Genomic DNA, 16,641 nt, shown 5'->3' with positions numbered 1-16,641 from the left:
CTGGAATAAATCCAAGCCAGCCAGAAAGGCAAAGCCTGCTTCTAAGTCCACATGAAGGTGCGGCCCTCATTCCAGCTCAGCTGGTAGGGGGCAGGTTACGTTTTTTCAAGGAAATTTGGATCAATTCTGTTCACAATCTTTGGATTCAGAGCATTGTTTCAAAAGGGTACAGAATTGGTTTCAAGTTGAGACCTCCTGCAAAGAGATTTTTTCTTTCCCGTGTCCCAGTAAATCCAGTAAAAGCTCAAGCATTTCTGAAATGTGTTTCAGATCTAGAGTTGACTGGAGTAATTATGCCAGTTCCAGTTCCGGAACAGGGGATGGGGTTTTATTCAAATCTCTTCATTGTACCAAAGAAGGAGAATTCTTTCAGACCAGTTCTGGATCTAAAAATATTGAATCGTTATGTAAGGATACCAACGTTCAAGATGGTAACTGTAAGGACTATCTTACCTTATGTTCAGCAAGGGAATTATATGTCCACAATAGATTTACAGGATGCATATCTGCATATTCCGATTCATCCAGATCATTATCAGTTCCTGAGATTCTCGTTTCTGGACAAGCATTACCAGTTTGTGGCTCTGCCGTTTGGCCTAGCTACAGCTCCAAGAATTTTTACAAAGGTTCTCGGTGCCCTGCTGTCTGTAATCAGAGAACAGGGTATTGTGGTATTTCCTTATTTGGACGATATCTTGGTACTTGCTCAGTCTTTACATTTAGCAGAATCTCATACGAATCGACTTGTGTTGTTTCTTCAAGATCATGGTTGAAGGATCAATTTACCAAAAAGTTCTTTGATTCCTCAGACAAGGGTAACCTTCCTGGGTTTCCAGATGGATTCAGTGTCCATGACTCTGTCTTTAACAGACAAGAGACGTCTAAAGTTGATTACAGCTTGTCGAAACCTTCAGTCACAATCATTCCCTTCGGTAGCCTTATGCATGGAAATTCTAGGTCTTATGACTGCTGCATCGGACGCGATCCCCTTTGCTCGTTTTCACATGCGACCTCTTCAGCTCTGTATGCTGAAGCAATGGTGCAAGGATTACACGAAGATATCTCAATTAATATCTTTAAAACCGATTGTTCGACACTCTCTAACATGGTGGACAGATCACCATTGTTTAATTCAGGGGGCTTCTTTTGTGCTTCCGACCTGGACTGTAATTTCAACAGATGCAAGTCTCACAGGTTGGGGAGCTGTGTGGGGATCTCTGACGGCACAAGGAGTTTGGGAATCTCAGGAGGTGAGATTACCGATCAATATTTTGGAACTCCGTGCAATTTTCAGAGCTCTTCAGTTTTGGCCTCTTCTGAAGAGAGAATCGTTCATTTGTTTTCAGACAGACAATGTCACAACTGTGGCATACATCAATCATCAAGGAGGGACTCACAGTCCTCTGGCTATGAAAGAAGTATCTCGAATTTTGGTTTGGGCGGAATCCAGCTCCTGTCTAATCTCTGCGGTTCATATCCCAGGTATAGACAATTGGGAAGCGGATTATCTCAGTCGCCAAACGTTGCATCCGGGCGAATGGTCTCTTCACCCAGATGTATTTCTTCAGATTGTTCAAATGTGGGAACTTCCAGAAATAGATCTGATGGCGTCCCATCTAAACAAGAAACTTCCCAGGTATCTGTCCAGATCCCGGGATCCTCAGGCGGAGGCAGTGGATGCATTATCACTTCCTTGGAAGTATCATCCTGCCTATATCTTTCCGCCTCTAGTTCTTCTTCCAAGAGTAATCTCCAAGATTCTGAAGGAATGCTCGTTTGTTCTGCTGGTAGCTCCGGCATGGCCTCACAGGTTTTGGTATGCGGATCTTGTCCGGATGGCCTCTTGCCAACCGTGGACTCTTCCGTTAAGACCAGACCTTCTGTCACAAGGTCCTTTTTTCCATCAGGATCTGAAATCCTTAAATTTAAAGGTATGGAGATTGAACGCTTGATTCTTGGTCAAAGAGGTTTCTCTGACTCTGTGATTAATACTATGTTACAGGCTCGTAAATCTGTATCTCGAGAGATATATTATAGAGTCTGGAAGACTTATATTTCTTGGTGTCTTTCTCATCATTTTTCCTGGCATTCTTTTAGAATACCGAGAATTTTACAGTTCCTTCAGGATGGTTTAGATAAGGGTTTGTCCGCAAGTTCTTTGAAAGGACAAATCTCTGCTCTTTCTGTTCTTTTTCACAGAAAGATTGCTATTCTTCCTGATATTCATTGTTTTGTACAAGCTTTGGTTCGTATAAAACCTGTCATTAAGTCAATTTCTCCTCCTTGGAGTTTGAATTTGGTTCTGGGAGCTCTTCAAGCTCATCCGTTTGAACCTATGCATTCATTGGACATTAAATTTCTTTCTTGGAAAGTTTTGTTCCTTTTGGCCATCTCTTCTGCCAGAAGAGTTTCTGAATTATCTGCTCTTTCTTGTGAGTCTCCTTTTCTGATTTTTCATCAGGATAAGGCTGTGTTGCGAACTTCTTTTGAATTTTTACCTAAAGTTGTGAATTCCAACAACATTAGTAGAGAAATTGTGGTTCCTTCATTATGTCCTAATCCTAAGAATTCTAAGGAGAAATCGTTGCATTCTTTGGATGTTGTTAGAGCTTTGAAATATTATGTTGAAGCTACGAAATCTTTTCGTAAGACTTCTAGTCTATTTGTTATCTTTTCCGGTTCTAGAAAAGGCCAGAAAGCTTCTGCCATTTCTTTGGCATCTTGGTTGAAATCTTTAATTCATCTTGCCTATGTTGAGTCGGGTAAAACTCCGCCTCAGAGAATTACAGCTCATTCTACTAGGTCAGTTTCTACTTCCTGGGCGTTTAGGAATGAAGCTTCGGTTGACCAGATCTGCAAAGCAGCAACTTGGTCCTCTTTGCATACTTTTACTAAATTCTACCATTTTGATGTATTTTCTTCTTCTGAAGCAGTTTTTGGTAGAAAAGTACTTCAGGCAGCGGTTTCAGTTTGAATCTTCTGCTTATGTTTTTCGTTAAACTTTATTTTGGGTGTGGATTATTTTCAGCAGGAATTGGCTGTCTTTATTTTATCCCTCCCTCTCTAGTGACTCTTGTGTGGAAAGATCCACTTCTTGGGTAGTCATTATCCCATACGTCACTAGCTCATGGACTCTTGCTAATTACATGAAAGAAAACATAATTTATGTAAGAACTTACCTGATAAATTCATTTCTTTCATATTAGCAAGAGTCCATGAGGCCCGCCCTTTTTTTGTGGTGGTTATGATTTTGTATAAAGCACAATTATTCCAATTCCTTATTTTATATGCTTTCGCACTTTTTTATCACCCCACTTCTTGGCTATTCGTTAAACTGAATTGTGGGTGTGGTGAGGGGTGTATTTATAGGCATTTTGAGGTTTGGGAAACTTTGCCCCTCCTGGTAGGAATGTATATCCCATACGTCACTAGCTCATGGACTCTTGCTAATATGAAAGAAATGAATTTATCAGGTAAGTTCTTACATAAATTATGTTTTTTTTACGACGGACCATGCAACAAGAAAATAATGGTCCTTTTAAATTTTGGAGGCTGGAATCTGTCTTTGTATGTATGATTTATTAGTGAGACTTAGCAGTCTGTGATTCCGTACCGCAGTATTCTAAGTGTGCCGTTTTCCACTTTGTTGAAAATGATCAGATCCGCCAGAGGATCCTGTCATCTTGTACAGTACTGGGGTAGCTTTTGATTAAGGCAAGAATTCTTGGGGTCTATTTATGGCAAAGCCCCACCTCTCACTATCTGGTCAAACATCTCCTCATTCAAAGACCACTCTCCTGGACGAGAGTGCTGGCAACTGACAAATTCCACCTTCCAGTTATTCACTCATGGAATGTGAAAAGCTGAAATCAGTGGTGTTGCTCTGCCCATCTAATAATTCACTTCCTTTATCACTAGAGAACTCCAAATTCCCCCTGATGATTTACTGCTGTGACATTGTCTGACTGGAATTGAATGTAAGACTCCTGCCTGAGGTCAGGCCAACTAGATTGAACTCTGAAGCATTCTAGGATGTTGATAGGTAACCTTGCCTCCCGAGGATGTCGATAGGTAACCAAACTCGCTGCATTCTCAGAGTCCCCCAGACTGCCCCCCAACCTTGAAGGCTGGTGTCTATAGTGATTACAGTCCAAACTGGCTGTAGGAAGGAAGCACCCTGGACTAGAGATTAGTGAGTCTGTCACCATGTCAAAGATCCAGTAGGATCTTTTGAGACAGAAAACTTCTCATCTGTGCAGGAGGGACTCTCAGGGGAAACCGAGTCTCAGCTTGGTTAGAGAACCCCAATAAAACATGTAGGTCAGCACTTCACAATTCACCTCACTCCATCTTGGAGGTAACAAGTTGACTGAGGGATTCAGGAAGAGTGGGAGGGATTAAAGCTTTGGTATGTTTGGGTGTTTTTGTCTAGTAGACTGAAATGTAAACCCATGTGTGACGATCTTGTGGACTCTCACCATCTCATTAAAGAAAAGGGATTGGATAAGCCCACATCATCATAAGGTATACGAAGCTGGTAGATGAGAAGAAGGAGGTTTGAGCTAACTAATGCTTCTTTTAAAACAAAAGTTTTGCCAACTATAGTTTGAGATTCAGATACACACTTATAACATTCTTGATGATTCAATGGTATTTAAACATTGCCACACTCCCAAGTACTTATATATTCACATGTTAACGCATAATGGAATATGAGAGAAAATGGGTTGATTTTATTTCTGGTCATTTTACCATAGGATATTGATTATATGAACACATTTAATAAAAGAAAAAAAATATTTTTTAAAGCATTAACTGGTGTGAGCGTGCTTCATCATGCATGATTCCCCGCACCACAGGCCAGGGATTATTGATGGCCTAGTGGGCAGCCCTCCCAAGCTATAAATGGTAGTGCCGAAGATGTCGCCACAAACGTGGTGACATCACAAACGGATGGCGCCACTATAGCTGGTAAAGGAGTTAGATAAGGGGTAATTTAAACCCCTCAATCTCAGCTACCTTACCAGCTACAGAGGATCAAGACCCCTCATTTAAAAGAGGATCAACATTTTTGTTGCAGCCTTCTCATCTGCAATGAAATATAAATATAATAATTGTATATTCTGATTCTGCTGGTTCTGCTGAAAAAAAGTTATATATAATTTGTGCAGTTCAATCACTGAAATATAAATTACAATAGTGTTTAAATAGAAGTAGTAAAAAATAAAAATCAACATCAGCATAGCACAGTTTTGTTAAAAATTCTTAGCAGCAAATGGGTTAAAACGTGTTCCTTACCTCTTGCATAGATAAAATACCACACTGAATTAGCTTGTCCAGTATATCCTGACATAATATATAGGGACACTGGCAGGGCTATAAAAAAAAAATAGAGAATACAACGTGGAGATCATCAACTATTCCTTGTAAGGTTATTAGATATGTAGGCACTTCTAAAGCTAAGTAAAATAGAACAAGACAGCCTAATTATTTATTCCCAAAAGTGAGTGGGCTTTGTCATCTTTTTGATTTGAAAGAAAGCATAGATGTCTCATATTTTGAGCACTGATAAAGTGCATATTTTAACTGCTAAACACTGGTGGGAACCTATTGTTTATGTCTTTAAGAAGCCTGCATATTAAAATGTTTGGTGATGCCTTGCTGAACAATCCAAAAGTGCACTACATGGGCCTCCACTTATGAAGCTTCAAGCGAGCCTGCAGCCGAGAATTAAGAAGCAGCTGTCACCAGACCTTTGCTTCTAAACCTATTATGCCAACTGTTAAGTGGCATATCTCAATCCCCCCAATCTTATCTGACTGGGGAGATTGACAGCCCCTGCTCGCACGCAGGGGGTGGCATTGCATAGTGTACAATGTTAAATGCAGCAGCATATTGCCTAGGAGACAGGGGTGAAAATGCACGCCCGTCTGTCTGGTCTTTGATAAATCTGGACCATAATGTAGTAATTGTCTTTTTAACAAAGAACTGTCTGACTTATGCGTGCAAAGGAGAATGCAATATAAAATATTGAATCATAAAAGTCACCCATATAATGCATGGACAGCCACTACAATCCACCGACCACAAATTATCAACTAAACATTACAGTATTAAGTTTTATACAACAGTATGTTTATAAGTTGGTTATAAAGAATGCCTTTTTAAATATTTAAAAAAGGGGTTAAAAGCTTTTCAAACTGATAAAATGCTCTTTCGTGCAAGGGGTATCTCGCAAAGATTACATGTGCTTTAGAGACCACAGCAGTGAACAGTGAATCGCTATACGGATTCACTGTTTACTTGAAGCTTATCTTTACTAACAGTCCTCAAAGCAGCGTGTGCTGCAGATAAAATACATAGGGCATATGGTCCATCGCCTATTAGCTGCACTATATGCCTGTCAAACTCTGAAAAAATGTTTTCACACAGAGGTGATCATGGCTCTACTAAGGGAGAAATAACTAAAGTTATTTAATAGTGCAAATATAACATTTTAAATAAAAAATAAAATCTCAATGCATATATATATGAACTGAAGGTATATTTTCAATTTACCATTACTTAAAGGGACATAATACTCATATGCTAAATCACTTGAAACTGATGCAGTATAACTGTAAAAAAGCTGACAGGACAATATCACCTGAGCATCTCTATGTAAAAAAGGAAGATATTTTACCTCACAATCTCCTCAGCTCAGCAGAGTAAGTTCTGTGTAAAAAGTTATACTCAGCTGCAGGTTAAAAAAAAGGAAGAGATAAACAGCAGCCAATCAGCATCAGCAGTGCTGAGGTCATGAACTCTTTTACTGTGATCTCATGAGATTTAATAGTAAACTTCCTTAAACTGAATGGGGAAATAAGATGAGAGTGCACGAGGCTCATCCCTTCCGCTGTCCCAGGACAGACATACTGATATGCTGCTTAGAAATCCTTTACAATGGGATGTGGCTACTGAGGTAAAATTTCTTTCTTTTTTACATAGAGATGTTCAGGTGATATTTTCTAGTCAGCTTTTTACAGCTATGCTGCATCACTTTCAAGTGTTTCAACATTTGGGTATTATGGCCCTTTAAACAAAATAGACACATCAAATTCAACAGTCTAAGGCATCTGAAAAATGCTTGACACCTACAGAAAAGGGTTGGTTGGGCTGGTCCGCTCTTCCAAAATTTCCAGGGCTGGTCTGATTTCCCAGTCCAGCACTGCACTCACTGATAGGTGCAATGTTACTTGTGAGGAGTGGAGACCACGCAGAGAGGTGGTGCCATTGTGGGAAATGGAGATTGAATATTGCAGACAGTTTTAAAGAGACAGTCAAGTAAAAAAATAAAATTTCATGATTCAAATAGGACATAGTAATTTTAAACAACTTTCCAATTTACTTTTATCACCAATTTTGCTTTGTTCTCTTGGTATTCTTAGTTAAAAGCTAAACCTAGGATGTTCATATGCTAATTTCTTAGACATTGAAGGCCGCCTCTAATCTGAATTTCACCACTAGAGGGCGTTAGTTTGTGTGTTTCAGTAAGATAACATTGAGCTCATGCACGTGAAGTTACCTAGGAGTGAGCACTAATTGGCTAAAATGTAAGTCTGTCAAAAGAACTGAAATAAGGGGGCAGTTTGCAGAGGCTTAGATACAAGATAAATACAGAGGTAAAAAGCGTATTATTATAACAGTGTTGGTTATGCAAAACTGGGGAATGGGTAATAAAGGGATTATCTATCTTTTAAACAATTCTGGGTTGACTGTCCCTTTAAGCTGGGCTGTATTTGACCTGGTAAGGTTGTGATCATTTTGATTTAAAAAAAAAAAAAAAAAAATAGCCCATCAAGTTTCTTTGATATCGAACAAAATGTTCAAAAAGGTTGAAACTGAGGAGATAATTTAAAATAAAGTGCATATCATTTTAAATGGACATTGTTATTGTTTAAAAAGATAGATAATCCCTTTATTACCAATTCCCCAGTTTTGCACAGCCAACACAGTTATATTAATACACTTTTTACCTCTGTGATTACCTTGTATCTAAGCCTCTGCAGACGGCCTCCTTATTTCAGTTCTTTTGTCAGACTTGCATTTTAGTCAATCAGTCCAGGCACCTAGTTAACTCCACGTGTGTGAGCACAATGTTATCTATATGACACACATGAACTAATGCTTTCTAGTGGTGAAAAACTGTCAAAATGCATTCAGATGAGAGGCAGCCTTTAAGGTCTAAGAAATTAGCATATGAGCTTACCTAGGTTTAGCTTTAAACTAAGAATACCAAAGAACAAAGTAAAATTGGTGATTAAATTAAATTATTTAAAATCACATGCCTTATCTGAATCATGAAAGTTTATTTTGGACTTGACTGTCCTTTTAAGGCTAATTTTACTCTCAATTTATAATTCTGTCTAGTATTTATTTAGTGTTTAATGACCCTTTAAGAGAACCACAAGATATAATTTTAAAAATCGATAACTGGCAGCAAAATGCGTCAGGTAATAAAATGCTCATACCAGTTGAAGAAGGAGAGTTCTTGGAAGCAGATAGCAAAGACACAGCAGCTTGTCAATGACCTCGTCTTTGTCAAACAAGATTTCCACTTCCCCCAGTACAGACTGATATAGAAGAGCGTGCACTGCGCAGGCTGTGGGGAAAAAGAGGTAGTAATAGGTAATAGAGAAAGCATCAAAGCAATTACATGAAAAAAACTTTTTTTAAGATGGAAACATTCTAATTGCATCAAATTCCTACAGTAAAATTATTTTAATTGCTTTCCAATTTAAATTCTTCAAGATTTCCCATACTCATAAATTCCGCAACTTAAGCAATTCAAATAGAGCTTGCAATTTTAAGCAACTTTCTAATTTATTCCTATTTTCAATTTTTCTTTGTTCTCTTGTTATCTTTATTTGAAAAAGCAAGAATGTAAACTTACGAACTGGCCCAACTTTGGTTCAGCACCTGGGTTATGCTTGTTTATTGGTGGGTAAATGTAGCCACCAATCAGCAGGCGCTATCCAGGGTACTGAACCAAAAATGGGCCGGCTCGTAAGCTTACATTCCTGCTTTTCAAATAAAGATAGCAAAAGAACAAAATACAATTGACAATAGGAGTAAATTAGAAACTTGGTTACAATTGCATGCTCTATCTGAATTGCTTAAGTTGCGGAACTTGCTCTGTTTCTTCCCCCACAATACATAGTTGGACATGAGACACTTTAATTTGAAACGGTTATTCTGCTCTTTCAAATGAGTAACCCTGTGACCATCCAGCTCCCTTGTGATTCTCATAACAATTACAAATATCTAACAGCACTGTTTCTATTTTGGGAGTTCCAGTGAGAATAAGAGATCCTTTGTTGAGCACTAGAGTACTACCTTTTCATACGCCTCATATGAAAGGTAGAGGCCCCACCTTTAAAATAATGTGATTCATATCCTTCTAGCTTTCAAGTGATCATCATAGTAATAACTATCCCCTGGCAGTAACCAGGGCCGCCATCAGGGGGTGACAGGGGTGACTCCTGTCAGGGGCCCAATGGGCCAGGGGGGCCCCATGAGGCAAGAAGTAAAAAAAAAAAAAGCCACCAGTGGGTACTACAGCAGAGTTCTAATTGAGCATGGGAATGTTATTACAAGGAGTAAAGTATTAGCATTTGAGAGGATTTCTGAGTGTACACTAAACCACTATGCACAGTGTGAGACAGACTTGGCACTTTGTTTGTACAGTGTGTGCCTGAGTCAGACGGCAGATCACTTTCATTTGCAGAGGAGGTAGGACTTACTTAGCAAATGTTTTTTATTTCTTTGTGCAATTTCGGATTGTAACTTCAGTGTGGTAGTAGTTGTATGGTGGGGCCAGGGGTCCATAAAAACTAATTTTTTTAGCAGCAGTGTATTTATGATTATTTGATAATGCTGTAGAAATTCTATATTTAAAACCATGCAGAAATGTTTCCTCCTCAATACACAAATGGTAGGTGCCCTTTGGCAGATATGCATATATATATATATATATATATATATATATTAATTACATTCCAGATTACTGCCCCTTTATGCAAGGACTTTCCAGCTGCAAGTAGGCATTTTAGCTAAGATTTTTACATCTGCATAACATGTTATACTCTCAGACTAGGATTGCTCAGTGTTTGAAATGAGACAGGTTAACTTAAAACTGTTCAGTTTACACTAGAGCTGACTTAATTTTGAAATACATACCAACAAGCCTAAATACTGCATTTAACCAGATCTAATGGTATGAGTACCACAGCGTATGGTTCCACCAAGACCATATAGAGTACAGCATTTTCAAAATCCATAAGTACAGCTGACAGATGGGAACATTTGTACACTATATTTGAAGTGGTGCTCTTGGTTGGGGAAAATGGGGAAAAATTGAACAAACATATGTCAACCTTTTAAAGTAATTTTCTTCATCTAGCCATCTACCCAGATCATTAATGTACAATTTTGAATTCACAGAATTATTTTTGTTTGCAAATTTACAAATATGATTCTTTAAAAAGTGATCTCTTAATTTCTGCAATTTTTTTTTATCATGCATGTCATACACTGTTGATTTAGGGGATGCAAGGTACATAAATGTTTCCTCCTGTGAGTGTTTCTGTGGGTGTCTGTGTTTATGCTTTGGTTTATGTCTCTATGAGTGTGTATGCATTTTTTTTTCTGTGGGTCTCTCTGTGAGGGTAGGTGTGTATGTCTTTGTGCATTTTCTGTGGATGTCTGTGAGGGTGTGTGCATATATATTTGAGCTTTTTCTATGGGTGTCTCTGTGAGGGTGTGTGTATGTCTGCCTTTGTATATTTTCTCTGGATGCCTCTGTGACGGTGGGTGTGGATGTCTGTGTTTTCTGTGGATGTCTCTGTGAGGCTGTGTGTGTGTGTGTATGTATGTCTGTGTTTTCTGTGGATGTCTCTGTGAGGGTGTGTATTTTCTGTGGGTGTCTCTGTGAGGGTGTGTGTATGTCTTTGTGTGTTTTCTGTGGATGTCTCATTGAGGGTGTGTATGTATGTCTTTCTGTGTTTTATGTGGTTGTCTCTATGTGTGTATGTCTTTGTGTGTTTTCTTTGGGTGTCTCTGTGTGTGTACGTCTTTGTGTGTTTTCAGAGGCTGTCTCTGTCTGTGTTTCCTTGGGTGTATATGCAAGTTTGAGTTTGTTATGTGTGTGTGTGTCCATTGCCTGTTCCTTTTTAGGACATTTTGACCTTACTACTGATTATTCACATCTTTCTAGACTTTGAGACTAATGAGACCGTTCCAGAAGTCACCAATCTACCATTTAACCTTTAAATTATTGTTAAGGCAGTTCAGGGCCCTTTCTTTCAGCCACACTGCATGCTGTTGTCATCATTTAGTTGTCATCTTCCTTTACAAAAAGATAACTCCATATTTTGTTTTCTAAATCTCCTTTTTTTTACAAAACTGTAGTTTACCTCCTTACTTGTCAGGTCAATGTAAACAAGAGCTGAGTTTCTGTTTGGGTATCTGTGTCTGAGTGTGTTTCTGTGCGTGTCTGCTAGAGTGTCTATATGTGAATCCTTATATGTGAGTGTGTGTGTGTGTGTTTCAGTGTATCTGTGTGTTTGTATGTTACTACCTTTACAACATTTCCAAGTTTAAATAGACACTTAAGAATAAAGGGCATATATACGTTTTAGTCACTTGGTCAAAAATTGCACATGTCAAAGGAGGGGGGGGGGTGCCCTGATCAATGATTAAGTCAAGGGCCCCAAAATTTCTAGTGGAAGCCCTGGCAGTAACAGCTAGCCTCGGTTAGCTATGTTATTGATATCAGGGCTCACATAGTCTTGTTTCTTAAAAAAACATGAAACACAACATTTTCCTTCATGATTTAGAGCATACAATTGTAAACAACTTTCTAATTTACTTCTATTATCTGATGTGTTTAGTTCTCTCTGAATCCTTTGTTGAAAAGCATAGCTAGGTACGTCCAGGAGCTGGGAGCTAGATGCTAATTGGTGGATTATTTATGTGTTCAGCTATCTTCCAGTAGTGCCTTGTTGCTCCTTCAACAAAGGATACCAATAGAATTCAGCAAATATGATTGATAATAGTAAGTAATTTGGAAAGTTGTTTGTATGCGCTATCTGAATCATAAAATAAATATATTGTGTTTCATGTTCCTTTAATATAAATATTACAGGTATCCAACCAAGTTAGTTTGTATCTTCTGTATTAATTAGTTTTTACTATGCTAAGTAAATTTACAAATTGGTATAGCCCAGGGGTCATAAACCATAGCTCTCCAGAGGTTTTGTAAATACATTTCCCATGATGCTTAGACACTTTATTCCCATGATTCTCAAACGCTGGCTGAGCATCATCGGAAATGAAGTTTCAAAACCTCTGGAGAGCCAAGGTTGATGACCCTTGGTATAACCAATCAGTGTTGCCTCATAAATAACTCCCCAGGAGTAAGCACAGTTATCTATATAGCGCACATGAACTAGCGCTATCTAGCTGTGAAAAACTGCCAAAATGCACTGAGATAAGAGGCAGCCTTCAAGGGTTTAGAAATTAGTATATGAGCCTACCTAGGTTTAGCTTTCAACAACGCAAATTTGATCATAAAAGTAGATTGGAAAGTTCTTGCATGCCCTATCCGAATCAAGAAAGTTTAATTTTGAATAGACTGTCCCCTTAAATTTACTTTCTTTAGATATCTTTGTTGAAGAGCATACCTTTGTAGGCTCAGGAGCATGCCTGTGTCATTAGCTCTGTATGACAGCAATGTTTGTACAATGCATAATATTGTTCCAAATATAGTTGCTGTACTCTAGTGCTCAACAAAGTATAACATTGTTATCAACATTGTTACAAATAATGCTCCCATATAGTACTCGGGACATGTGAACACTTCTGACCCTACCTAGGTATGATCTTCAATAAAGGATGCCAAGAGAACAAAGCTAGTTTGATAATAAGAGTAAATTGGGAAGTTATTTAAAATGGAATACTCTATCTGAATCATGAAAGTTTATTTTTCACTTCTAAATCCCTTTTAAATCCAATGAGCACAAAAAGAGAAAAAACTAAATTGATGCTTACCTGATAAATGTATTTCTATCCAGGCATGGAGAGTCCACAAATCATTCCAATTACTAGTGGGATATTCACTCCTGTCCAGCAGGAGGAGGCAAAGAGCACCCCCGCAGAGCTGTTAAGTGTCACTTCCCTTACCCATAACCCCCAGTCATTCGGCCGAAGGGAAATGGAAAAAGAAGATAACACAAGGGTATAGAGGTGCCTGAGGTTTGTACAGAAAACCTGCTGTCTTAAATTTAAAATAAGTGCGGGTTGTGGACTCTCCATGCCTGGAAATAAATAAATTTATCAGGTAAGCATGCATTTTGTTTTCTTTCCTATGGCATGGAGAGTCCAAAAATCATTCCAATTACTAGTGGGATCCAATACCCAAGCTAGAGGACAAATAATGAAAAGGGAGGGAGAACAAGGCAGAAGGACCTAAACCGAAGGCACCACCGCTTGAAGAACTATTCTCCCAAAAGAAGCCTCAGCCGAGGCAAAAGTATCAAATTTGTAGAATTTAGAAAAGTTATGTATAGAGGACCATGTTGCCGCCTTGCAAATTTGATCCACAGAAGCTTCAATTTTGAAAGCCCAGGAAGATGAAACAGCTCTAGTGGAATGAGCCGTAAATTCTCTCAGGAGGCTGCTGTCCAGCTGCCTCGTAAGCTAAACGGATAACACTTCTCAACAAAATAGAAAGAGTGATAGAAGTGGCCTTCTGACCCCTTCTCTTACCAGAGAAAACAACGAACAGGTCAGAAAGTCTGCCGAAAATCTTTAGTTGCTTTAAGATTAAATTTTAGAGCATGAAGATCATCCAAGTTATGCAAAAGACATTCCTTCTGGGAAGAAGGATTGGGGCAAAAAGAAGGAACAATAATTTCCTAATTAATAATGCGATCCGACACTACCTTAGGGCGAAAACCAAGCTTAGTAGAGGACCGCCTTATCAGCATGAAAAATAAGGTAAGGGCCATCACACTGCAGAGCCGAAAGTTTGGAGACTCTGCGAGCAGAAGAAAACATAAATTATGCTTACCTGATAATTTCATTTCCATATGTATTGGAAGAGTCCACAGCTGCATTCCTTACTTGTGGGAAATACTGAACTGTGGCCACCAGGAGGAGGCAAAGACACCCCACAGCCAAAGGCTTAAATACCTCCCCCACTTCCTCATAACCCCAGTCATTCTGCCGAAGGAACAAGGAAAAGTAGGCGAAATATCATGGAGAAAAAGGTGCCAGAAGAAAAAAAATAATCAAATTTAGGGCGAACACGGGGGGAGCTGTGGACTCTTCCCATACAGATGGAAATTAAATTATCAGGTAAGCATAATTTATGTTTTCCTTCTTAATATGGGAAGAGTCCACAGCTGCATTCCTTACTTGTGGGAAATATATACCCAAGCTCTAGAGTACACAGAATGCTAAAAAGAGAGGCAGACCCTAATCTGAGGGCACCACAGCCTGCAAAACCCTTTCTCCCGAAGGCTGCTTCAGCAGAAGCAAAAACATCACACTTGTAAAATTTTGGGAAAAGTATGTAAGGAGAACCATATAGCCGGCTTACAAATCTGATCCATAGAGGCCTTATTTTTGAAGGCCCCAAATCCTCAGAGGAGGCTTATGTCCCGCTGTTTCTATGCTAAACGGATGACACTCCTCAGACAAAAAGATAAGGAAGTTGAAGAGGCCCTCTGACCCCTACGCTTCCCGGAAAAGAGAACAAACAGAGAAAGAGGTTTGTCTAAATTCCTTTGTGGCCTGAAGATAGAACTTCAAGGCACAAACCACATCCAGAAATACGTTGTAAACGTTCCTTCAACGAAGGAGGATTAGGACATAAGAAAGGAACCACAATCTCTTGATTGATGTAGCGAATTGACACAACCTTAGGAAGAAAAAATAACTTGGTTCGTAGAACAGTCTTATCGGCATGAAAAGCCAGATAAGGAGGGACGCATTGCAAGGCAGCAATCACAGATACTCTGCGCGCAGAAGCAATAGCCAGTAGAAAAGGAACCTTCCAAGACAAGAATTTAATGTCTACTGCATGCATAGGCTCCACAGAGCCTGTTGCAAAACCTTAAGGACAAGATTTAAACTCCAAGGAGGAGCCTTAGATCTAAACACAGGTCTGATCCCAGCAGAGTCTTAACAAATGGCTGCACACCTCTGCAAACCTCATGTGCAGTAACACAGACAGGGCCGAAAACTGTCCCTTCAGGGGACTGGCAGAAAAGTCCTTCTCCAGTTCATCCTGGAGAACAGAATAAGTAGGCTCTCCACATCTTAAGATAGATGCGACGAGCAACCAGCTTACGAGCTTGAATGAGAGTAAAAATAACTCTCTCAGAAAACCCTCTCTTGGCTAGGACTAAGAGTTCAATCTCCACGCAGTCAGCCTCAGAGATTCTAGACATTGATGAACAAAGAGACCTTGGTCAGCAGATCCCTGCGACAAGGTAACTTCCATGGAGGAGATGATGATAGATGATAGATCTGCAAACCATATCCTTCGCGGCCAAGACGAAGCAGTCAGTATTATTGAAGCCTGCTCGACTTGAGCCACTACACTAGGAAGTAGTGGTAACGGTCGGAAAGGATAAATTGGATTGAACCTCCAAGGCATCGCTAATGCATCTGTTAGCTCTGCCTGAGGATCCCTGTACCTCGACCCCATCTGGGTAGCTTGGTATTGAGACGTTATAAGATCTTCCTCTTGCAAATCTCTCTAAACACTCGGGATGGAGAGACCATTCTCCTGGATGAAAGGATTGTTTGCTGAGGAAATCCACTTCCAAGTTGTCCACACCCGGGATGTGAATCGCTGACAGCGAACAAATGCGGGTCTCCCCCACACTAGAATCTGAGATATTTCCCTCAAAACTGGGGAGCTTCTCGTTCCCCCCTGATAGTTGATGTAAGCCACCGAGTATATACGGTTTGATTGGAATCTGATTAACTGGGACGAACCCAGCAGAGGCCAAGCCTTCAGAGCATTGTATATTGCCCGAAGATCCAAAATGAGATCAGGAGGGAGCTTTACCTCCTGAGACCAGAGGCCCTGTGCCTTCCTGGCACGCCAAACAGCTCCCCATCCTGACAGACTCGCAACCATAGTCACAATCACCCAGGATGGTCTTGAGACGGACGTCCCTCAGGACAAGTGATCCGGACAAAACCACCAAGAGAGCGATTCTCCCGATTGGTTGTCCATAGAAATCTGTTGAGATAGATCCGAATGATCGCCGTTCCACAAGTTCAGCATGCGCAGTTGCAACAGTCTGAGGTGAAACCTTGCAAAGGAAATTATGTCCAAGCTGGACACCATGAGACCAATCACCTCCATACACCAAGCCACAGATGGCCTTAAGGAGATCTGGAGGGCAAGACATGTTGAAGCTAGCTTGCAATGTTTCTGGTCTGTTAGAAATATTTCCATGTCTATGGAGACTATTATAGTACCCGAGAATTCTACCCAGGTACTTGATACAAGAGAACTCTCTCTAGATTATCTGCCACCCATGGGATCGAAGAAGACAGATGGAGATATTCCGAATGGTCCAT

The 16,641-nt window shown here is 39.8% G+C and overlaps 1 protein-coding gene across 1 annotated transcript in view; it reads right to left on the bottom strand.

Moving 5' to 3' along the window:
• The window catches only part of GPAT2 (glycerol-3-phosphate acyltransferase 2, mitochondrial), a 744,505-nt gene that overhangs the window by 122,834 nt on the left and 605,030 nt on the right, over window positions 1-16,641 (bottom strand). Inside the window, exons 16-17 of the mRNA XM_053719460.1 lie at window positions 8,511-8,641; window positions 5,299-5,376 (exon numbers count right to left, since the gene is read on the bottom strand). Of these exons, the coding sequence (XP_053575435.1) occupies window positions 5,299-5,376; window positions 8,511-8,641 (209 nt within the window). The remainder of the gene's footprint in view (window positions 1-5,298; window positions 5,377-8,510; window positions 8,642-16,641) is intronic.

This window comes from Bombina bombina, chromosome 6, assembly GCF_027579735.1.
Source record: "Bombina bombina isolate aBomBom1 chromosome 6, aBomBom1.pri, whole genome shotgun sequence".
Classification (NCBI taxonomy): domain Eukaryota; kingdom Metazoa; phylum Chordata; class Amphibia; order Anura; family Bombinatoridae; genus Bombina; species Bombina bombina.
Note: the sequence above shows the minus strand (reverse complement) of the source record. Positions and strands in the feature narration are given on the sequence as shown.